The 26,083-nt window shown below is 40.8% G+C and overlaps 1 protein-coding gene across 2 annotated transcripts in view; it reads left to right on the top strand.

The window, feature by feature from the left end:
* The window catches only part of LOC126473225 (Werner syndrome ATP-dependent helicase-like), a 226,536-nt gene that overhangs the window by 56,609 nt on the left and 143,844 nt on the right, over positions 1–26,083 (top strand). Inside the window, exon 3 of one of the 2 annotated variants that reach the window (XM_050100136.1) lies at positions 16,118–16,261. In XM_050100136.1, the coding sequence (XP_049956093.1) occupies positions 16,118–16,261 (144 nt within the window). Of the gene's footprint in view, positions 1–16,117; positions 16,262–26,083 lie in introns of those variants that run through there. The other variant, XM_050100137.1, reaches the window with a different exon arrangement.

A 26,083-nucleotide genomic window follows, 5' to 3' on the forward strand; every position in this document is an offset into this window, starting at 1 on the left:
TCAAAAGGAGCCTTCAAACTAGCCTTGTGAACAACCAATTTGTGGAGACTGGGGCCCCTCCACTCCAGACCAAGTGCCAACAACAGGTACTCAATTATGCCACACATGTTTACAGCTCCCCTAAGCATCCGAACTTCAATGTCCTTTTTCCTAGTAGAGAGATTAACCTCACATAACAGAGACCCAGAACTGGGGTCACAATGCCTTTGCTTGAAACCTCAACTTCCTCCACTGTCAGGAAGCAATCTTATACACCACATGGTGTGTACCCGGACCTCAGATCTCTCTCGATTTATCCTTTGGACTGAAAGATTCAGTTGACCCCATAGTTTTTCACTGCCTGTTCCTCCCTGCCAGGGAAACCCAAGGAGCAGCAAGAGAAATCCAAAAAGAAAACCCCTAAGACCAAGGAAATTGTGGTGGCACGCACACCACCGCTACCTACAAGCTCTGCGGCTGAGGATGGGGTGGAGATTTTGGCTAAACTGCCTCATCGAAAGTTCCATGCCTTCCCAGTCTCACGATGTCATCCTCCAGTGGAATTGCGGCGGTTTTTTCCACCACCTGGCTGAGCTACAGCATCTGTTAAACTTTACACCTACTATCTGCATTGCCCTTCAGGAAAACTGGTTCCCAGCAATGTGGACCCCTGCCCTCCGTGGCTATAAGGGATATTACAGGAACTGTAGCAACGATAATCGAGTGTCAGGTGGAGTGTGCGTTTATGTCCTAAACTCAGTCTGTAGTGAACATGTGCGCCTTCAAACCCCTCTTGAAGCTGTGGCTGTCAGAATAAGGACAACACAGGAAATAACTATATGCAATGTATAGCTTCCTCCAGATGGTGCAGTACCCCTGAATGTATTAGCTGCACTGATTGATCAACTCCCTAAACCTTTCCTACTTCTGGGAGATTTTAATGCCCATAACCCCTTGTGGGGTGGTACCATGCTTACTGGCCGAGGCAGAGATGTCGAAACTTTACTGTCGCAATTCGACCTCTGCCTCTACTGGGGCCACCACACTTTTCATTGTGGCTCATGGTAGTTACTCAGCCATTGATTTATCAATTTGCAGCCCAGGACTTCTCCCATCTATCCATTGGAGAGCACATGACGACCTGTGTGGTAGTGACCATTTCCCCATCTTCCTGTCACTGCCCCGGCATCAGGCCCATGGACGCCTGCCCAGATGGGCTTTGAACAAGGTGGACTGGGGAACTTTCACTTCTGCTGTCACCGCTGAATCTCCCCCCACACGGTAACATCAATGCGATGGTTGAGCAGGTGACTAGCACAATTGTTTCTGCAGCAGATAACGCGATCCCTCACTTTTTAGGGCACCCGAGAATAAGGCAGTCCCTTGGTGGTCGAACGAAGTCACTGAAGCAATTAAGGGGCGTCGGCGAGCTCGTTGGAAAATTACCCCCAAGCTTTTCGCACACTCGAACGGCGGCTGGAAGGGAACATCCTCTCATTCACTGCACGTTGCGGTGAATCCTATAATACCCCATTTACAGAGTGGGGGCTCCTTAGTGCCCTTGCAAATTGCCCCAACACAGGTAATGGGCCTGATCACTTCCACATCCAGATGATCTGACTACAAGCGACATCTTCTCATCTTCAACCGGCTCTGGTGCGATGGTGTCTTCCCATCGCAATGGCGGGAGAGCACCATCGTTCCGGTGCTCAAACATGTTAAAAACCCGCTTGATGTGGACAGCTATTGGCCCATCAGCCTCACCAACGTTCTTTGTAAGCTGCTGGAATGTATACTATGTTGGCGGTTGGTTTGGGTCCTGGAGTCACGTGGCTTGCTGGCTCCATGTTAGGGCAGCTTCCGCCAGAGTCGCTCTACCACTGATAATCTTGTGTCCATCAAGTCTGCGATCCGAACGGCGTTTTCCAGATGGCAACATCTGATTGCCGTCTTTTTTGAGATACGTAAAGCATACGACACGACTTGGCGACATCATATCCTTGCCACATTTTGTGAGTGGGGTCTTCGGGTACCACTCCCAATTTTTATCCAAAACTTCCTGTCGCTCTGTACTTTCCGTGTCCAAGTTGTGACTCCCATAACTCCATCCATATCCAGGAGATTGGAGTCCCACAGGTCTCTGTATTGAGTGTGTCTCTATTTTTAGTGGCCATTAATGGTATAGTGGCAGCTGTTGGGGCCCTCCGTCTCACCTTCTCTCTATGCAGACGACTTCTGCATTTTGTACTGCTGCTCCAGTACTGTTGTTGCTGAACGGCACCTCCAGGGAGCCATCCACAAGGTGCAGTCATGGGCTCTAGCCCACGGCTTCCAGTTTTCATCTGTAAAGTCGTGTGTCGTGCACTTCTGTCAGCATCGTACCGTTCATCCAGAACCCTCACTTTACCTCCACTGTAGTGGAGACATATCAGTTTGTAGGAATGGTTTTCGACATTTCATTGACTTGGCTCCCTCATCTTCATCAGCTTAAGCAGAAGTGCTGGCAGCACCTCAAGGCCCCCATTGCCTGAGCAACACCAATTGGGGTGCAGATCACTGTATGCTGCTGCAGCTCTACAGAACCCTTGTCCAATCCCGAATTGACTATGGGAGTGTGGTTTACGGTTCGACAGCCACTGGGGGGTTCGATTAGTGACAGGAGCTTTAAAGACGAGTCCAGTGACCAGTGGACTGGTGAAGGCTGGAGTCCCTCCACTGCAGATGAGACGTGCACAACTGCTTGACAGCTATGCAGCACACATTCATAGTTCCCCTGAGCATCTGAATTACCGTCTCCTTTTCCCACCCACGGCAGTCCATCTCCCGCATCGGCGGCCCAGATTGAGGTTAACGATTGCAGTTCGCGTGCGAACCCTTGTCTCCGAACTTGAATCCTTCCCTTTACCACCTCTACTTGCCGGTCCGTTCCCGTACACCTCCATGGTGTACGCCTCAGCCACAGGACCTTTTGCATGGCCCTAAGGACTCCATTAATCCCGACGCTCTCTGCTGTCACTTCCTCTCGGTTCTTGACATGTTCCGGGGCTCTGAAGCGGTTTACATTGACGGCTCAATGGCTGATGGTCACGTAGGCTTCACATATGTTCATGGAGGACATATTGAGCAGCACTCTTTGCCAGTTGGCTGCAGTGTTTCCACTGTAGAGCTGGCAGCCATATCTCGTACTCTTGAGTACATCTGCTTATGCCCTGGCAAGTCATTTCTCCTGTGTACTGACTCATTGAGCAACCTGCAAGCTATCGACCAATGCTACCCTCGCCACCCTCTGGTAGTGTCCATTCAGGAGTCCATCTATGCCCTGGAACAGTCCCGCCGTTCCGTGGTGTTTGTGTGGACCCCGGGACACGTCGGAATCCCCAGCAATGAACATGCCGACGGGCTGGCCAAACGGATGACACGGAAGCCGCTTTTGGAGATAGGCATCTCTGAAGCTGACCGGCATTCTGTCTTACAGCACAGGGTTTTCCAGCTTTGAGAGATGGAATGGCATAACAGCATGCACAACAAACTGTGTGTCATTAAGGAGGCCTCTCACAGGGAATCAGTTGTCCTCTGCCAGCTCCCATGTGGCTAACGCATGGTTACCTACTCCCTCATGAGGATCCACCTCAGTGTTGCTGTGGCTCTCAAATGACAGTCATCCACCTCTTGCTGGACTTCCCACTTTTAGCCGCTCTGCAGCAGTCTTTTAACTTTCCCAGCACCCTGCCTTCCGTGTTGGGCGATAATGCCTCCACAGCCGCTTTAGTTTTACGTTTTATCTTTGAGAGTGGATTTTATAATTCTATGTAGGTTTTAGCGCATGTCCTTTGTCCCTCTGTGTCCTCTGTGCTTTTGGCTGGCTTTCCCTTTTTATTTTTGTGGTTGGCCAGCCACTGTAATCTGCTTCCATGTTTTACTCTATTCTGTTTCTAGCATCTCTCTGTTGTTCTCTTGGCCTCTTTTGTTCCTTTTAGTGTTTGCTGTCTTCCCTTCGTTCTTGTGGCTTTTCCTTTCTGTCCGTTTTGTGTTATATGTTTTGTCTCTTTTATTCTCACACTTGTGGCATTGTTTTATTAGGAACAAGGGACAGATGACCTCATAATTTGGTCCCTTCTCCCACCTTTAAACAAAGCAACCAACCAACACAGAGATCGCCCTGCTGATGCCAGCACCATTAATTTCCCACATATGCCAAGGAGTAGATGCCCGTCTACCTTGGGTGGCGCTCATGGGGAGAGGCTCTGGTTGGAGTGTGTGGCATCAGGGCGGATGACCCTCAATGTGGTCAAACACCAGCAGTCTCTAAGCATTCAAGGTCTCAGTTCAATGCAAGGAGGTATGACCCCCAACTCATTCCCCTCCCTGGCAACACCATGGGAAGAACGCCAGGCTAAATATAGAAGCAAACCTTATTCACCCCAGTACCTAGTATGTACAAGAGCTGACGGGGAATCTTTCCTGTCAATGAAGTGTCAGTTTTTTGTGGACCATTTAGGTGACAAGTTTTGGGAGGTGGAGGGATTGTCCAAAAATGCGATCTGGGTCAGTCCTAATAAAAACAGCATCCTCTGCCCAGTCACACCTGTGACAGGCTGGGGGATGTTTCTTTTTCCATCACACCCTTTAGAGATTAAATATGGTCCTGGGTATTATATTCCACAGGGTTGTTCTTTTGCGGTACAATGACAAGTTATGTGTCAACTTAGAGTGATGAGGTGTTCATTTCGTCCAGTGTGTCAATAGGGATCCAAAGGATAATCAGGTTGCCACCAGTGCCTTTATCTTGGCATTTGAGGGTGACGCAATACCCGAGAAGGTGGAGGTGATGGTATACTGATGCAATGTAAAGCCATACATCCCTCCCCTGATGGGGTGCTTTAAGTGTTGGAAGTTCAGGCATGTGTCTTCCCACTGTAATTCCAGCATCACATGTCAAATTTGTGGATGTCCATCACATCCCAAGTGCCCCACCTCTCATCTGTGTCAACTATGGAGAGCATCATTCCCCTTGCTCACTGGACTGCAATGTTCTCCAGAAAGAAAGGAAAATCATGGAATATAAAACCCTGGATAATAAAGTATCGGGTGGAGTATGTGTCTATGTCCTGAACTCGATGTGTAGCAAACCTGTGCCCCATCAAACTCATCTTGAAGGTGTGGCTGTCAGGATAAAGTGGACACAGGAAATAAGCATCTGCAATGTATATCTTCCTCCAGATGGTGAAGTACCCCTGAAGATATTGGCTGCAGTGTTTAATCGACTCCCCAGACCTTTCCTACTTTTGGAAGATTTTAACATTTTTGACAATTTGCGCTCGAAACATGAAGACGAGTCGTCATGTCTTCGTTTCATGAGCGCCCAAGGTCATTTACCCACCGGGGCTCCCGGGGTCAGCGTGGCGGCGGTCCCTGTCCCGCTGAGATAATTTGTCCTTTTAGGACAATTATCTGAGCAAGCACCCACGCCAGCAAAAGGTTGGCACGTATAAAAGTTTTCATTTTCGAGCATCATGCAGTGCCCCCTTTTTGTTCAATATGTATATAAATACAAAATCTTCTATACAGGGCGTTTCAAAAAGAAAGAGCAGATTTCAAACATTTATTTCTCAAAAACTACAAATGATAGAAACACAATTCAAACGTTTCTTGTCAGAGAAAGGTTCAAAGTTTTTCAATGGTCCGCGCAGAAGTTCCATGCAAATCCGCAGTGGCGCTGGCGTTTGTTTGTAGGAAAATGGCGACGACACCACAGGAACGATCATTTTGTGTGCTGCAATTTGCAAAGTTAGAGTCCATTGTTGGTGTGCAACGTGCATTCCGCCGTCAATTCAACAAACAGCCGCCTCGTCATAAGCAAATTTATGAGTGGCATCACAGATTCGTAGAAGATGGTTGCATCTGCAAGCGAAAAAGCACGGGTCGTCCACGCACATCGGATGAAAATGTCGAGCGTGTCCGTGCAGCTTACGAAAGGAGCCCTAGAAAATCCACGACACGGGCAAGTCACGAACTAAACATGTCTAAAACAACGGTATGGCGCGTTCTGAGTAAGCGTCTGCACATGAAGCCGTACAAACTGCAGTTATTGCAAGCATTGCGTCCTGACGACCACAACAAAAGGTTCGAATTTTCAACTGCAATTCTACAGGACATGGAAGAGGACAATTTTGCCGAACGATTAATTTTTTCAGATGAATCAACGTTTCACATTTCTGGTAAAGTTAATCGGCATAACGTACGAATTTGGGCGAGTGAAACTCCGAGGGACGTTATTCAACATGAAAGAGACTCACCAAAGGTTAACGTCTTTTGTGCAATTTCGGTAAACAAAGTTTATGGACCTTTCTTTTTCATGGAGAAAACTATCACAGGAACCTTTTACCTGGACATGTTAGAAAACTGGCTATTTCCTCAACTTCAGGAAGATTCAAATCACTTCATCTTCATGCAAGATGGCGCCCCACCACACTTCTCTGAACCTGTACGACGGTACCTAAATAACACCATTCCAGGACGGTGGATTGGAAGAGCAGGAGCACAAGATCAATGTCATCGTCTGTGGCCTCCCAGGTCACCAGACCTTACTCCCTGCGATTTTTATTTGTGGGGGTACATAAAGGACTGTGTTTATGTCCCACCTATGCCCGCTACTCTTCAAGAGGTACGACATCGAATTGTTGCGGCCGTGAATTCGGTAACTAAAGACCAGTTGCGTCGTGTGTGGCAAGAAATGAGATACCGGTTTGATATTTGTCGTGTAACAAATGGTGCTCATATTGAGGTACAGTTTTGATATTTGTTGTGTAACATTTGGTACTCATATTGAGTGAAGGACCGTTGGAATTGTGTTTCTATCATTTGTAGTTTTTGAGAAATAAATGTTTGAAATCTGCTCTTTCTTTTTGAAACGCCCTGTATTTTATTCAGTCAGCACAATGTCGTGGTTAAATCAGTATTTAAGCACTGGATCACATAGTTCCATTCAGTACGACGGAGGAACTTTATATCCAGGACCAGTGGACGATATTGAAATGGCGGAACATGGAAACACCTTTAATGTTAATAGAGATAATAGTATACGGACAATGTTTTGACAAGATGCCCCAGATGAAATTAGTTACGGAGAAAATCCAGCATATGATGACTTAGATGAAGAAGTCGTCGAATTTGAGTTGGAGCCAATGCCATCAGAAGAAGTTAATACTGGACTGCGCCAGCGTCATCCATATCAGTACGGCGAGGAAGGTCACACTGCAATAGATGTAGATACAGACGAAAATACACCGCTTTTATCTGGAAGGGCTGAAACAGCAGTGGTCGGCGCAACATTGACCACGGTGTTATCTGGAACTGATAGCACAACTGCCGCAACGTTATCAACAGCGCAATTTGCTGGAGCTGCTGGTGTTACTGCTTTGGCCGGTGTTGGAGTAGCGTATGGTACAAAAAAATTAGTTGATCGAATAAGTAACAAAGTATTGACGTTGCCAGGTAGCGATTATGTAGGGCCTGGAAACCTTATAAATATAGACGCACCGCGGAGTGCAGCAGATGCAATTGCCAAGGAACACGAGGTCAGGTACGATCGCCTGTTAAAAGAAGCTAGAGAACGTGCATTTACTGAAAAAGAATTCCAAGAACGAGTTCAAAAGTTGGATGCTAAAGCTATTATAGACTTTGCCATAGATTGGAGCCATACACGCAATTGGCATTCGTTTGCAGGAAAATACAGACTGAAATTAAAATTGTTTGTTGAACAGAAGATTGGAAAAGTTTTATATCCAGTGAAACCAGATGCCAAACCAGAAGGTATGTATATTTACGTGCATATGAATATTCAATAATTGATTATAAATTATATGTCGATGTTAATAATAACGTTTCTCTTCTTCAGCAGAAGTACGATTGGCCTCCTTGGGAACACCCAAATTGGAATGAAATGCATGAAGGCCAGAAACGTTATGCATATGAACAGTGGCTAATGTCACGTGTATGTCGTGGTTTGCCCATAGATCACAAACGTCCACCAACATCTGGCGGTACATCATTAGCACCGAGCTCAGAAAGTGTTCCTGAAATCGACTCGGAAGACGACGTAGAAGATTCTGACGACAACGGAGAGGATCCAAACCCTGTTCGACCATTAGTTCCTTATTCTGACTCTGACACAGAAAATAGTGCTATGAACGAAGAAACAGCTAAATGTACAGCATCGGCCGAAGAAGCAAAGGGTGCAAAGAAGGCTAGAAAAACACTTCCTGGCACAGCAGCTCCCTCAGCTAATGGAATGGGCGATTCCGCCAACACACGTGATGTGCCATTAGTTGCACCGTCAATATTAGATACGGGTAACATTACCAGGTATAGAAAAGTACACAGATTTTTTACTTATGGTCTAGCATATAAAGTACTCACACATGAAAATGCTGTATTTATGATTACCCCTTTGGCAGAAATTCCTGTTGATCGACCATTTTTGTACATGACCCCCTCTGAATTTGATTTATTACCACATGGTAGTAGAATTGTTCATAGCTCTGCACAAATGATTGCACGTAATCCCAGGATTGCTTTCCCAACAAATTCAAGTGACTCTGAACTTGCAACTTTAAATCAAAATAAGAATATGATTACTTCTGTGGGTATTAATTTAAAAATACCTGGTGTTAATGTTACACCTACTGCATTTGGCTCATCAGCTGCTATGGAAACAAGTAGTATAGATCATAAACGTAATTTTAATCCAATTTGGAAATTGTGGTATGGGTATAAGAATAATGAAGAATCGTTTTTAACTACAGTACCTGCCCATCAATTCGAACAACCCATTAATTTGAAATATTATTATGCCTGTGTGTCTAGTACAAAGGCGAAAGGGCTGCATAATTGGGGATGGAAATGTGTTCAATCATGTGTTTCTGAGGTAGAGTGCAGATTCTCGTACTGGCAGTGTTATTGTTAACTATGACTATAAACCAACATTAGGTTTTGTCAAAATACCAAAAGTTGCAAATGTTGATATATTCTCCATTACAGCTACTGCACAAGGAGTACCTCAACGGTATACAATTACTGGTGATAAGCACTGTAATCCGTTTATGGCATGTGACAATTTTTCAAAAACACCTTTGGAACCAGCTCAAATTCAGGAACAATTAGTACAAGCTATTACTCCAGTAACGAATGATGATTTCTCTGGATATGATGATCTAATAGAAAAGGCAGATATTGCTTCTGCTGGGTACAATATTAGACTCCATGATACAAATGTCCAACCTAGTCTTCATGTAGGCATAAACCCTACATATGCTTTAAGCACTGGCAGTTTAAATAGTGATATTGTTAAATATACTGATACTCAAATGTTGTTTGAAGTTATTGCTGAATGTTCTGTTTATTCAGATGGTTTGGAAACTCATTATCCCAGAACAAATGTACCAAATGTTCAGGTATCTGATATGATTTATACGTCAACTGTGAAAAGGAATCAGGAATCATCAGTGTACAAGGGACAATATGGAATTAAACAAGCTTGAATATAATATCTTGTATTTATTGTAAAAAACATTTGTATTGTACAAAATTGTAAATAAATGAATTATTACATTAGAACAGTGTTTCATTTCAATAATCAATATTATACATTTGAAGTAATTGAAAGAAAGCCAGAGGATACGGCTTTTTACAAGCCTTTTTTAATTCATCAAACTTTCTCCACCTAATTGTACGTACACGAATATCTTTAAAATCTGGGTGAGAACAAATAACTGGTTGTGAATTTGAAATTAACAGTAATGGAGTATGTCTTAATATAGCGTCTCCTTTGTACTTCACTCTGATGTTACATGCAATTCCTTCACACACTTTTTTAAAATCCTCAATTGCACCCTCCTCTAAAGAAATTTCATTTCCAACAATGACACGTCTGTTAACAGCATCTTGCAATGCAAACTGATTCGTTCTATTATTACAACGTCCAATGTGGCCAACATTTAAACCAAGTGAAATTATACAATCAAAAAACCAATTTTTTCCAGTATTTGGTGGACCAATAATACATAATGTGTTTAACTTTTTATTTGGTACATATATATTTTTACCTTCAAATTCTTGCCATTGATACAATCCTTTCTTATTAATCCAAGATACAAGATTTGTTAAAAATTTCGTAGCCTCGTCAGTATCATCTTCACATTGAAATAATAAAATTTTATTTAGCCAAGAAAGAGAATCTTGAAGAGTATAATAATATTCCCAAACATTTGTCGAATGAGAATAAAAAATATTATCTTCAGAACTAGAGCACAATAAATTTTCTATACCATGTAAATCCAATTCATTTATTGTTTTTTTTATACAATTCTAAGCCCATATCAAAAAATCGTTTGAATTTAGGGTCAATCAAATTAATAAAATATGGACGAGCAGATGGTATTACATTGACTATATTTTCCAGAGGGATACAATTATAACTTAATAAAAGGGATAGTACCTTTTTCGCTGTTTTTTCAGCATTGCACCCTTTCCCTGTAACGATTAGCTGGCGCTTGCTATGAGGCCATTTACATGCTGCATCACTGGCGAGTTCGCTTCCACATTGATTAACATTTCCAGTGTCTTGCCCCCCCCCCCCCCCCCCCCCCCCCCCCAATACTGTGAGGAATTGCTCGACGAAACTGTTCCATTGTATAATTTCAAGCTCACCAGGCAATCGCTTATTGGTTCCTCTAAGCCGAACTTGCCCCTATTTGGCCGTTTTTGCAAGTAGAGATATAAAAGAACATTGAGCCGGTCGGTGTCTGACATGGCTGCGATTGCTCTAGTGCGTCTTGTTGTTTTCTTAATTCGACTGGCAATAAATCCGTCAGTTCGAAACCTACAATGGCACTGTCTTGATGAGTATATATAGTCGTGTATGAGGTGGATGTGGTCCCCATCATGTTTCCACATGATAATCTGGCCAGGGTAGGTTTGTGCAATGATACTAATTCGTCTACAGAATTCATCAACTTCGTCCTCTCCTCTGAGGACAATAATGTCAGTGTAATACCATCTTTCAGAGATCTCAGATATTCAGAGAAGCTCTGGAAACCAAAGGACGAGACTAATGAAGAACTTTCGAATTGCGTCAAATAGTTCAAAATGGTAAAGATGTATTCGCCTAAGAGTCCATCTCCCTGTGCCAGCTTGCAATTCAATCTCGTCATTAAGTATATCATTGCCTTCAAGGACGGTGTTGGTATTTCTGCTTCCAAAAGAGTGAAGATCGTCTGGACGGCTTCCAACAGATTCTCCATTACAAATCTGCAAACAACAAATCAGCTATATCAGCGTCGTCTTCCTCTGAATCCGATACACTGCTTAACGAGCCACCACAACATACACTTCTGAACAATGGAGTATTTGCACAAAACATGCACCAATGACTATATTGTTTAATATGTGGTGGAAAAGTTACCCCATATGAAAATTTTTTCATTCCAATAAGAAGTGGTTGCAGTAGCACGTTTTGTCATGAATCGGATAATTTATGTGAACAGTTCTCACAAATAGTATATACAAAATGCTTGTAAGTTACTTCGTAAAAAAATACTTTAATTTTGAATCTACTTTGCCAGAATGTACAAATGTCAAAAGAAGACATTGTGATTAAACCAAGTGTTTCCCATGGAACTGGAATTCCTGCTCTTATTTTTGCACAAGCTTCTAATGCATCATTTACAATCTCACAAATCATTGGAACATTCTCACTTTTATTAAATATATAACATTCTGGCAACCTATACGAATTTAACATGAAATTAAATTTCGAAACACGAAATTCCAACAGAATATCTTCCCGTATAGTTTGTACTAAAACTAATTGAAAAACATCCAACGCATTTTGCAGTCTTCCACAAACAGCAATTCGTGCAAATTTGTACAAAAGTTTCCATTGTAATAGAAGTATACTTACTATTTCTGGCAGCTCGTTAGCGACAATAGAAGGTCTCGAAGTCGATTCAGAGGACATACTGTACAGACGACAATACCATGCCCCTTGTATACCGCAGTGGTTACTAACGAACTTCAGTTATCAATACTCACATGTCTGTCACTCCAAAACGAAAACTTCTACACGTGCCAACCTTTTGCTGGCGTGGGTGCTTGCTCAGATAATTGTCCTAAAAGGACAAATTATCTCAGCGGGACAGGGACCGCCGCCATCTATCCATTGGAGTGCACATGACGACTTGTGTGGTAGTGACCATTTCCCCATCTTTCTGTCACTCCCCCAGCGTCATTCCCCAGGATGTGTACCCAGATATACTTTAAACAAGGCAGATGTTTCGAGACAATTCGACGCCGTGGCTATATAAAGCCCACCCTGCTGTCGCAGTCATTCAGTGTGGATAGTTTTGTTCAGTGCATGCTGCAGACATGTTTAGTGTTCCGGCTTTAGTGTCTAGTGGACTATTTTATATGACTATATTTTATTCATTTACTTTAGTCTCTTAGTGTATTGTGAATTAAGTTTGCAATGGATAAATTTGTTACCAAAAAGGTGCACTTGGATGTTGATGATACCACAGGTCAACATCCAACAATTATTGTGTTGTCAATTACTTCGTCATCTTCAGGCAAGAACTGTTCACAGCTGAAACCTGAACAATCCGGTCAGGGAAGATCATTTCAGAAGTCTTTGTCGATCAAATATATATGGCTAGAATATGAAGCATCTACCAAAAAATCTGCAAAGAGGCAGATGCTAAATATCTATTTAAAAAAAAGAAAAAAGAAAAAAAATTACATTTACTTCCGTAGGGTTTTCTAACTGGAAAAGGCTTAGGAAAAATTCCGTCTTCGTGAAAATACGTTTCCGCATAAAGAAGGTGTTCAGAAACTAAATTCTATCACCAACTGAAGTGTGATCTCCCATTTGAATGAACAGTTAGATAGTGATATGAAGAAAGGCCATTTAGCTCTTGAGACAAATTTTACTACGGTGCGATTTCTATGCCGACAAGGACTAGCAATTAGAGGGCACGAAGATGTAAACTCAGATTTTTTCACTTGTTGCAACTCCGAAGGAATGACATACCTGAGTTTAAAGATTGGTTAGGGCATTCAGGGTATAAGTGGACGTCCCACGATATTCAAAACAAGATCATTGATCTACTAGGAAAGTCTGTGTTGAGAAAGGTATTCGCTTCAACCAAGAAGACTAAACATTTTTCTATTATGGTTGACAAAACAAGTGATTCTCTGATTCACGAACAAGTGTCATTTTGTATTCGTATTGTCGATGACGCCTTAATCATCAACGAAGATTTTATTGGCTTATACAAGACCCCCAACACTGAATCAAAAACTCGGTTTAGTATTTTAAAAGACGTTTTTGCTCATCTTGATTTGTCAGTGGATAACTTAAGTGGACAGTGCTGTGACGGTGCCTCGAATATGAGAGGTAAGTTCAAAGTACTAAAAAAGTTAGTTTTGGATATACAACCAAAAGCACATTATGTGCACTGTGCTGCTCACCATTTAGACTTGGCAGTTAGTCTCCGCCGTCTTACGTCTATGAGGGATATTAAGGCTTTAGCCAAGGACTTGATAAACACCGTATGGGAATCTAACAAAAGGCCAACGACCAATCTGGTCTACGACCCCTTTGCCTGACTCGATGGACTATGCGAGCTTCTAGTATCTTGAGAATATTGAAAAACTTGGAAGAACTTCTAGAGTTTTTTGAAACATTTTCTGGAGAGGACAAAACAGAGGGAGGTTACAAATGTGGAGGCTACCTTGTGTCAGTGTTATAATTCAAGACTTATTTCTTTTTACACAATGAACCCATTAGAGGATGTCAATGAAAAAATTCAATGCCCTCATCTAAGTGCTGCTGATCTGGAAAAAATATATGAGGGCTTGATTTGTATATTGAATGGAAGGCGTGATAGTTTTGAACACTTTTGGGAATTGTGTTTAAAAGAAAAACCTTCACAAGTTGATGGTCCTTCACTTCCTGGGAATCGAAGTATACTAAAGAAGTATGAAAACAACGCAGCCAGCTCTCCACACATTTTCAAAACCCCCAAAGGAATACTACAAAGCTATTTACATTGAAGTTTGTTAAATGGTGCAATCTTGCATTACTGAGCGGTTTGCTTCAACTGGACTCTCAAAGCTCATTGCAGTTGAACAAGAGTGCTTGCTTTTAGTAAACAGAGGTGAAACAAATTTGGAAAAATCAACTGAGTATTTCAAAAATGACCTAGACATTGAGAGACTGCACTTACACTTGAATACGTTAGCCGATATCGCTAATAAAACCAACTGGTCTTAAAAAAACATGCGTGATGGTTAAGCTTCTCCAAGTAGTTCCAATGATGACAGCAACAGCAGAACAGTCATTTAGCACCCTTAGATGTCTGAAGTCGTATCTCCGATCAACAATGGGACAGAAGCGATTGAACAACTTGGCTGTTCTTCATGCCCACCGAGATGTTTTGGATGAATTGGATATCCGACCAGTCATCAACTACTTCATATTCAGTAATCCAGTCAGACAGTTGACATTTTCACCTTTCTAAAGACACTCTGGCATTTAGAGCAATATTAATCTTTATAAAACAGAGAATTAAATACATACATACATAATGTTAAATCTTCAGTTTCAAAATATTAGTACTAGTTTAGTACTGTATTAATATAATACTATAATATTGTATTAGTTATTTTCAAATACTTAAATATTTTTAAGGTGTAAGACCCAACTAAAACCTGCTATTTACATACTTTTTCCCTGAAAGTATTAGACATACTGTATTAACTGTATTAAAGTATTAACTTTAAGATATTGTTTTTATTTAATGAACCCTGATCCTTATTCAAAGTAAGCTTAAATTAGCTATTTCACTTATTAATCAAAGTGCTATTACTGTGTGACAGGAATATTTTCTATTTTATTCTTTTAATGATAGTTTAGGATTTATTTGAATACAATTTCAGTCTTTATATTCACTGCTCTGTAATAGTCTATAAGCATGATTATTACTGTAAATTAAATTAGCTTTTTACGAAAATACCATGCATGTTTATGTTTTGTTTCTTTTTACAAAGCCAAAAAATGTGTCAGGCTTGTTGAGTTTCCCAGAGTGTCGAGTTATCAAGAGTCCAGTTTTTGGGGTTCTAATGTTGATCACATGACTTTAAAATGATTAAAAAAACTTTCAAACTCACTATTCTTCATCTAAAATTTAGAAAATTTCACGGAACAAGACCCCCCCCCCCCCCCCAGCAATTTTTTATAAGTTGGTGCCCCTGGTGATGACAGTGGTATTTTTCAAAGAAGATTTTTCCTGTTTATAGTACATTACTACTTTTCATATAGCTTTACCTGCCATGTACCTAACAGAGTTTTCCATTTCCGAATCTAGATGACTTGTAGAAAGAGTAGCGAATAAGGTTCATTTCTTTTTTTTTTTTTTTTTTTTTTTTTTTTTTTTTTTTTTTTTTTTTTTTTTTTATAGGATTTCCAAATTCTTTCTTCTACATCTACATCTACATCCTTACTCCACAAGCCACCTGACGGTGTGTGGCGGAGGGTACCTTGAGTACCTCTATCGGTTCTCCCTTCTATTCCATTCTCGTATTGTTGAAAAGGATTTTGATGTATATTTTCTACCAGAGTACACACTCCAAATACGAGACAAGGAGACAGTCTACATGACTATTATTTTCGTGTCTTGCCTTGTGACTTTGTAAGTCAGTGTTCAACTGAAACTGATTTTTGTTATCAGCAAGAAAAGCCATTAAGGAGTAAATGTATTGGGGAGTGAGTGCAATAATGTCAAGATCCTTAAAAAGGCTTCTCAGTGTGTACAGTTATCTACTTTCCACTATATTCTTACTTCTCACATCTGTTGAATAAACATTTTATTTGCTTTAAGTGCGCTACCCCAGGATACAATTCGATAAGACAACAGGGAGTGAATCAATTAATGATTCTTTCGTCTGTTCACATTACATTACGTTTGTTTGATATGTTGGCTACTAGCCTTTGGACCAACTGCTGATAATTTGTAAGTTTGTCTAATGGTAGAAATTGATGATAAGTAAGATACTTTATATATTAGTGTCATTGTGTTTCCAGAAAAAGAGAGATTGCTGTGCTGTGATGGCTACAGGATATGGTAAAAGTTTACTTTACCAGTATCCTCCAGTGTACAGCCAAGGACTTTCACTTGTTATTACACCGCTCATATCACTTATGGAAGATCAAACATGTGCGTTGCAGGTAATTTAAATACAAAACTGTATAGAATTTTAAATCTATTTGTGATTTCTGTGTTGTGTTTTGTCACCTTGTCTGCTGAAGGACAACACATCAATTTTAATAAAATGCCTGTTTCTGTTTTTGTTAGTTACATTTAACTATCATACTTAGTAAATACCATGTTGCTGAGGTATTGAACAACACCTACGGCTGTGTAATAACTCTTGTCAGTTTGACTATATATTACAAGAAACCAAAAGTATAGTTTTAGAACTGCAATAAAATGCTGGAACTCATGTATAGAATCAGTGCTGAAGAAGAATGGGTTAACTGGGCCATTATTTTACTACATGAATTTAATCCTTTTTTCTTTAAAGCAAGGTTTTCTAATGTTTTATTCAAGATAATCTTTAAGGTACTCTTTTGTTATAGAATGAAACTTTCTTGTTAAAATACTCTATTTGAAACACTCTTTAAATGTTTGTTGTAGGAAAGTTCTGTTAGAATGTATACTTGTGGATTAAAGGACACCATTGACTAAAAAGTGGAAAAATTGAGTTGTCAATAGGCACATGCAAAGAGAAAGAAAACTTGCTAGCTTTCATGGCTAAAGCGTCAGAGGCAGGCAGCCGGATTTCCAGATAGGAATGCAGGTTGGTAGGTGTATGGGCTGGCTTATGATACACAGTTGTTAGAGCCAGTGGGAGCAGCATACACTGAAGATGATGTGGGGATGTGAATTGGGAGAAGATGATATAGGATGGAGGAAGGGAAACTGTTGGACGGAGGGTATGGGAACAGTGGGTTTATGGAGATAGAGTGTAGGATGATTACGGCAGTGAAGTATGTGTTGCAGCAATAAAAGTCCGTCCCGCATAGTTCGAAACCAGTGATGAAGTGAAGGATCCAGATGGCCTGGGTCGTGATGCAGCATTTGAAATTGAGCATGTTTATGTGACCGTGGTTGGTCCACTTCATTCTTGACAACAATTTGGCACTGGCCATTCATCCTGGTGGACAGCTGGTTGATAGTCATACCAGAATAAAAAGCTGTGCAGTGTTCGCAGCAGAGTTGCTATGATGTGGCTCCTTTCACAGGTGGCTCAGCTCTGATGGAGTAGGATGAATGTTTGTGTTAAAGAAAAATTAAAACAAAACAAAACATTCTCCCTACATGTGTCCAGTTACCTCAAGGTTTTGGGGTAACTGGACCCAGCCAGTCTATACTCCATAGAAGCTGTATTATTCTGATTCAGGGCATCTGTACCTGTTGATGAACAGTAAAGTTACACAGAAAAATCCGCTCAATTGAATAGTTCCATTATTACCAGTGTCGAAAGTGATGTATTACTGGCAGGTGTTTGTAGTAGTAATACTTCGATGAATTGTAAAATGTGAATATTATGAGGTGCGCAATGGACTAGTTTGTTGTCCAGATTCCTGCTAACATAGTAAGTCACTCACATTTGGTGATTTCTTCATAATCTTGTCTGCCCTGAAGCAATGTATAATGTTCTTCAGCTGAGAAAGCTATGCATATAAACCTAGCTGTACTACATATGTCAACAGGATGGAAATGATTTAATTTTTCCAAGACTGACTAAATTACCAAATGAATGAAAGGTGTTGAATTTAAATTCCATTATACTGTCACTTTTATGAACAGTTGTTTGCTACCGAGTTCAGAAACTAAAGGGCCAATATTTAATACAGTTTGTAATACAGTTTCCACACGCCCAACACATTTTCTCTGTCTAGTAGCCTATTTAAGGTTTTCTCCTAGAACTGATAGTGAACAGACACAGTATAAAGTTATCAGTTACAGTTGCACATTATATTATATGGAATATTTTGTCCTTCGATAGAAAGTTTCCCTTTGCACAAAAGAAATAATCTGAAATTTCCATATAAATCATCTATATTTTTCTTGAAAAATGTTCTGATACTTCACACAAAATTCTCTATTTCACCATTACGCAAACCTAATAGAATTTTATAGAGCTCAGTGCAACACAGCCAGTCACCACAAGCTGCCACCAACTCCTCACAACTGTTCATGAAATGTCTCTCTGACTGACTGAATCCCAAAGTAGCCAATCGGCTTTTGATTATAATCTGCACAATCCAGTACATTTTCACCTTAGACCAATCCTGTTCTGAAATCTTTCAATGAAATTACCAAAGAATTCAAACAAATTAGCCTCACCTTTAATTGGTACGATTGAAATGAGTTTTATAATCCCAAAGTATTAAGAACTGGCTGCTTTACAGTTAACATCTTCACCCATGTATGTGACTCACATCAGAATTGCAGAGTCAGATTTCCGTGCTCATGCTCACTTTGTCACTCACTTTTTCAATAATTCATATTTCACATGTATGCCACATTTATTCCTTCATTCACTCACACAACAAAACAAATGAAATACATATTATTGGACAGAAATCATCATATAAACATAATGAAATTGCTATGTAAAACTGTGTTTTTCATAAATGTGATTTATTATGTTACTGAATGGTCAGATATTCATTTGACCTCCCTCACTGACTTCTACACAAAACATGTTAACCTGTCTTATCAATGTAAACACTGTTCGGCCTTCTGCATTGACAGGACTACCACCAAATTATCAATTATGATGAATGAACAGGGGCAGAGGGTGTATACTGGCAACTTGCAATATCCTGTTGCAGAGCATATTCTACAGCATGACTCCATGACGCCATGAACTCTGCACCTGTTTCACCACACGCACCATCTCGATTCTTCCCCCACACACCAGTTTCTCAGAACTCCGCAGGTGGGAACTAGCATTACAACATGTCCTTGGTTCTTGCAACCCACCTGGCCTTAAAATACGTTAATTTTTTCCGTCTCAGCATTTATCCACTGTAACTACTCTTTGCTTTACTTCATTTTAGTTTTCTACATCTTTCATTGTCTTTCCCATCTATTTTTCACCACCAATGTTTTAGTAGTAATCTCTGTCTTGCATATTACCCTGTCTTCTGCCTTTAAGCTCTCAGGTTTTCAAATCTCATCCGATGCAGTCCCCAACAATCAATCTTTCTTTCCCAACCTGTACGGCCAGTCTCCCCTGACACTCGGTTCTGGGTGACTTTCCCAAAATATATCCCTTTTCCTAGATCTCTCAAGCCCTTTTCCTTCACCCTTCTTCCTTCCCCTTCAACCTTTCTGCCTGAAGAAGAAGCCAATGTCTCTGAAAGCTTGCCAATTACAACAATCTTTTATGTGTGTGTTCTGCTGCTGCTTGGTGAGTAGATGTTTTATCTATCCATTTAAATAATTTTGTCAATAAATTATTCATGGGTTGATCTGAATACAATGAGAATCTTAAATACTTTCAGGTTTCTTTTTTTTAAAAAAAGGGAATGGGTTTCCATGAATGAAAAAATAAGAAAAGCCCTTCCATGCGTGATTGTTGATTTTTGAATAATGATTGTAGTGTGTTCTGTTTGATGTGACACTTCACAATATCCAGAATGTCCTGATGACAGCCCAAAAACCCATTTTTTCCATTGTTCATCTTTTGGAAATAAATAAAATGACACCACCACCGCCTCTGACTTCTCATGATGTGTACCCCTCATGTGCCATTAACATAATGTTTTACTGTGCAGTGAGGGATGCTGCAGAAAACAGGCACATCACAATTATTCTTATTTTCATTTTCCACATTATCAAGGGCTTATTTCAGGTCTTCAGCTAAGTAACTAACTTTAGCACCTTTTTGTGTTTTTCTCCTGTATGTCTGCACCATGATCTATGCTAATTAAAAGTTGCATTAATGTCATTATGAAGATTACCTTTAAATGTATTTTTAATCTACATTTAATTATTGCAGTAGGGCTGTAAAAGTTACTTTAAAAATGGGGTAAATGGTTCCTTTAAGGAACAACTGGATCCACATGGCCCAGTTGTGCCAAGCATTTGGCTCAGTAGCCTTGTTTCATAAATCTGTTGGGGTTATCTGGGCCACCCATACTAGAATTTAAACGCTTACTTAAGAATCAGAAACAAGCACTTGTCAAAACAGCCAATAGGAAATTAACACTTACTGGGTTGGTGTGAGAATCCATCAAATCTCCCTTGACACCATGTTGTTATGGAGAAAACAGTTGAAAACTTTACAGCCTAGCTATGCCTGACAGATGTTCATGAATGATATTCACGGTATTAAACAATGGAAACTCCAGGTATGAATATCAGCAATGTAGGAAAAGACAGATTGGTACTTATCATAAAGAAGACACATTAGGTTGCAGACAGGCATAATCAAAATTTCTGCCTGCATCCTACATGATAGTAGCATTCTGGCCCGAGGTGCTGGGGCTGGCGGTCATGTGTGCATGAGGTGTGCTTGCTTGTGTGTATGAATGGTGTTTGTTTCTCTTTTGCTGATGAAGACTGTGGCTGAAAGCTATGTGAATACCTTTTAATTGTGCCTGTCTGCAACTTAATGGGTCGTCTTTACAGTAAGTTTCAGTGTATTGTTTTTCAATGTTAAAATACTTAATTCTCTTCTGGTGGTGATATAAAGAATTAAATAGCCACTTGTTTCTTGAGGGAAGACACTATGTCCTAGTTATCCCCCTGGGCCAGTTACTTGTGCTTCCTTATTACCTTCATTCTAGGTTGAGCAATTTGAAAAAGATGTAGCTGCTTGGGAGGAGGGCCATAACAACTGATTTTTGTGTACAAAAATAGAAAGAGGGAGAACAGGATATGTAGACCAAGGAGGGGCTACAGAAATGCTGGGAGGAAAGAGAGGAGAGAAATATGGCCCATCAGATCCAGTTTCAAAATGTGAATTAATAATGTTAACAATACAAAACGGTGTGCGTGAAAGAGATGAAGAGGAGGGGGATTGCTTCTCGGGGGAAGAAGAGGACTGCAGTGGAAAAAGGTATGAGAGGAAAAGATGAGGGAGGGGAACAGCAAGAAGTTACTGGAGAGGAGGCTGGGACTCGTGGAGGTTCAGACGAAAGCAGGTGCGAGAATAATGGATATATATGAGGGGTGCTTGCTGCTGCAGGATTGGCTAGCTGTACACAAATTTAGTGTGAAGCAATGCTGTGATGCTGCTGCTGCACTACTACTGATGCTAATACTAATATTCATAATGGGCGTAGAAATGGGTGATTCACATGCCATTAATATCCTGGGTAGCAGCATTTTTCATATCCTTATGTACTTTAATTTCAATTATAGGAACCAACGTACGGAGAATAAGTTCACAGAATTTATTCTGACAATAATATTAGAACTTAGTAAAGGATACTTACACCTTATTGACAAGTTGCTGGCACATTTTGAGGGTTGGTTGTAAATATCATGCCACATAGGTAACATGAAATCATGTTGCAATGGCAGACGACCAGATTTTGATATTGACTGATGTAAACTGCTATTTTAACACATCAAATAGGTCATGACAGAGATTCAAGGCAATTCCCTGTGTTTTTTCACTGATCTTAACTTTCTTTTTTAAGTCTGGCCTTGAAAAATCACAATGTTGTCTCACTGTGTCAGTCATTATATCGAGAACTCTCAAGGCTGTATATAAAATATAAAAATTAACACTTATCTTTCATCTGAAGACATAAAATAAATGACTAAGGACTAATTGCAGATCTTTGCTAATTGGTAGGGTGGATAAAATAGTATTTTTTGGGTGTATAGGTACATTTTACAGTTTATAATAACCATGACTAAGGCATGATGAGGGTCTCATTACGACTGGGTGCATAATAAGAGGTTATTCCAGGGAGTACCAGAAGGATTTTAGTTACTGTCGATATCCTCTTCATTTTGAGATGGTACACTGTGATAAGGAAAACATTTTATTTTGTAATTTTGGAAGGGGGGCGGGCATCATTTGCTTTGGGCTATACCACTTGACCTGAGAAATTTACACATTCACAAGTTCATCAATGTCATTTCAAGGTGTAAGCCACCTACAACATTGCTGACACTTTCAGTGAGAAAATTGTGTCTTAAGAACAGGCATGTCACTTAAAATATCTGTATTTGTTCTGATGCTAACTCTCCTAGCAGCTTATTATAGTTCGATTAAAATAACTGTGATTGATGTATGAGTGTGTCGAGTGGCAAGAACCAGGGTGTAAGTGGTAAGGGCCAGCTACTGGCCAATTGCAGTTCTTTCTCCATCACCACATGCTCGCTTTGTTGCCTGTTTAATAGGTACTGGCAGAGGCTGCGCAGTGGCAACACTGTCCCCTGCCACTACAATCTGTCAATCACAAAGTTATTTATTCAAACATTACATAATTTGCTGTGTGAACAGTAGACCAGACTGGATTCGCCACTACTTTTTAATTGAAGGACACGTTGAAACTAGAGAAAAAGTCATAACAAGGTGATGGGTGTAATAATTTGTTAGAATGTGTAAATTCTCAGTCTCAACATGCCTATAAATGTCTTGTTACTATCAGACAAACAGCTGCAATGCATTTGTTCTAACTGTATCTCTCTTAAATTTAGTAGCTCATTCTAAGACAATCCACATAATATCATTTTATCTGCGCTACTTGCTAAAACACAATGCAACCTGACATGTGGGGTAGCGAGAAAATCAAGAGAATGAAAGCAGGAGGTTTGAACACCAAGTAGGTGATGAATTGAGTTTTCTCTTAACTCTGTAAATGCTCACAAATGGGTACGGGCAAGGCATTTGTGTCATGAGTGCATAAAAGTGCAAAGACAACTAGAGCTTGAATTAATTTCTTCAGAATGTTACTGTGTCACCAAGCTACAGGGACTTGGAATTTTGTCTTGACAGAACACCAAGACAAATGCAGGCAGAACGTAGGCTTCAGTAGCAACATCTACATCTACATGCTTACTCTGCAGTTCACACTTAAGTGCCTGGCAGGGGGTTCATCAAACCATTTTCATACTACTTCTCTACCATTCCACTCTCGAATGGTGCATGGAAAAAAGGAACACCTAAGTCTTTCCGTTCAGGCTTTGATTTCTATTTTATTATGATGATCATTTATCCCTACATAGGGGGATGTCAACAAAATATTTTCACATTCGGAAGAGAAAGTTGGTGATTGAAATTTCGTAAATAGATCTCGCTGCAAAGCAAACCACCTTTGTATCAGTGACTGCCACCCCAACTCGCGTATCATATCAGTGACTCTCTCACCCCTATTGCGCAGTAACAAGAAATGAGCTGCCCTTCTTTGCACTTTTTCGATGCCTTCCGTCAATCCTACCTGGTAAGGATCCTATACCACGCAGCAATACTCCAGCAGAGGATGGACAAGTGTAATGTTGTAATGTAGGCTATCTCTTTACTGAGTTTGTCATGTCTTCTAAGTGTTCTGTCAACAAAGCACAGTCTTTGTTTTGCCTTCCCCACAATATTATCTATGTGGTTTTTCTAATTTGAGTTGCTCGTGATTGTAATTCCTAGGTATTTATTCGAATTGACAGCCCGTAGATTTGTGCGATTTGCAATATACCCAAAACTTATCAGATTTCTTTTAGTACTCATGTGGATGACCTCGCACCTGTCTTTGTTTAGTGCTAATTGCCACTTTTTGCACCGTACAGAAATTCTCTCTAGATCATTTTGTAATTGGAATTGATCATCTGATGATTTTGCTAGATGGTAAATTACAGCATCATCTGCAAACAGATTCAGGGGGCTGCTCAGATTATCACCTAGATCGTTTACATAAATCGGGGACAGCAGAGGGCCTATGACACTACCTTGTGGAATGCCAGATATCACTTCTGTTCTGCTTGATAATTTACTGTCTATCACTACGCACTGTGACCTCTCTGAGAGGAAATCACGAATCCAGTCACACGACTGAGACGATACTCCATATGCACGCAATTTGATTAATAGTTGCTTGTGAGGAACGGTATCAAAAGCCTTCTGGAAATCTAAGAATATGGAATCGATCTGAGATTCCTTGTCGACAGCACTCATTACTTCATGGGAATAAAGAGCTAGCTGTGTTGCACAAGAATGATATTTTCTGAATCTGTGTTGGTTATGTATCAATAACAATACGAGAGAAGGAAAGTTGCTACTCACCATATAGCGGAGATGCTGAGTCGCAACAGGCACAATAAAAAGATTCACACAATCATAGCTTTTGGCCATTAAGGCCTTTGTCAGCAGTAGACACTCATACACACACGCGCACACACACTCACGCAAGCGCAACTTGCACATGCGTCTGCAGTCTCAGAGAGCTGAAACTACACTGTGAGCCACAGCACCAATGCATGATGGGAGTGGCGACTGGGTGGGGGTAAGGAGGAGGATGGGGTGGGGAGGGGGAGGGATGGTGTGGTGGGAGTGGCGGACAATGAAGTGTTGTAGTTCGGTAAGGAGGAGGATGGGGTGGGGAGGGGGAGGGATGGTGTGGTGGGAGTGGCGGACAATGAAGTGTTGTAGTTCAGACAGAGGGTAGGAGAGAAGATGCGGAGGGGGTAAGTTGCAGAAAGGAGAGAAATAAAAATAGAAAGAAATTAAAAGACTGGGTGTGGCGGTGTAATGACAGCTGTTTAGTCACTAACGAAGGTTGAGGCCAGGTGGTTATGGGAACGTAGGATGTATTGCAGGGAAAATTCCCACCTGCGCAATTCAGAAAAGCTGGTGTTGGTGGTAAGGATCCATACGGCACAGGATGTGAAGCAGTCATTGAGATGAGGGGGTATCATGTTTGGCAGTGTGTTACATTCCATCCTGGATTTTCCATTGTTTGATTATGTATCAGTAAGTCATTTTCTTCAAGGTGATTCATAATGTTCGAGAACAGTATATGCTCCAAAATCCTACTGCAAATTGAGGTCAATAATATGGGTCTGTAATTCAATGGGTTATTCCTATTTCCTTTCTTGAATATTGGTGTGACCTGTGCTACTTACCAGTCTTAAGGAACAGACCTTTCATCAAGTGCACGGTTGTATATGATTGCTTAGAAAGGTGTCTGCATACTCTGAAAGGAACCTGATTGGTATACCATCTGGACAACACCTAAGATATCTACTTTTATGTCACTCATGCTAACAGCTGTTCTGGCTTAGAATTCTGGAATATTTACTTCATCTTCTTTCGTGAAGGAATTATGGAAAACTGTATTTAGTAACTCCGCTTTAGTGGCACCATCATCTGTACATTTCCATCCCAATAATTTCCATGAAAAATATTTTTTTTTAGTACAATTCATTGCCCAAAGAATACCATAATGAGTAATGATAGCTACAAAAACCATATCATTATTTGATTGTGGAAAAGGCTAGAGTGAGTTTCAGTGGATCATTCCATATTTTTAATATCTTAAAAATAGAAATTTAAAGAGTGTCAGTAAGTAAGGGGGAAAATGGTGTTTTTTTAGTATACTTTCCAGTTAAGGCTACATCCTTTGTCAAAAGAAAAAAAAAAAGAAAATACACTCCTGGAAATGGAAAAAAGAACACATTGACACCGGTGTGTCAGACCCACCATACTTGCTCCGGACACTGCGAGAGGGCTGTACAAGCAATGATCACACGCACGGCACAGCGGACACACCAGGAACCGCGGTGTTGGCCGTCGAATGGCGCTAGCTGCGCAGCATTTGTGCACCGCCGCCGTCAGTGTCAGCCTGTTTGCCGTGGCATACGGAGCTCCATCGCAGTCTTTAACACTGGTAGCATGCCGCGACAGCGTGGACGTGAACCGTATGTGCAGTTGACGGACTTTGAGCGAGGGCGTATAGTGGGCATGCGGGAGGCCGGGTGGACGTACCGCCGAATTGCTCAACACGTGGGGCGTGAGGTCTCCACAG

Source organism: Schistocerca serialis, chromosome 4, assembly GCF_023864345.2.
Source record: "Schistocerca serialis cubense isolate TAMUIC-IGC-003099 chromosome 4, iqSchSeri2.2, whole genome shotgun sequence".
In the NCBI taxonomy this organism is placed as follows: Eukaryota; Metazoa; Arthropoda; class Insecta; order Orthoptera; family Acrididae; genus Schistocerca; species Schistocerca serialis.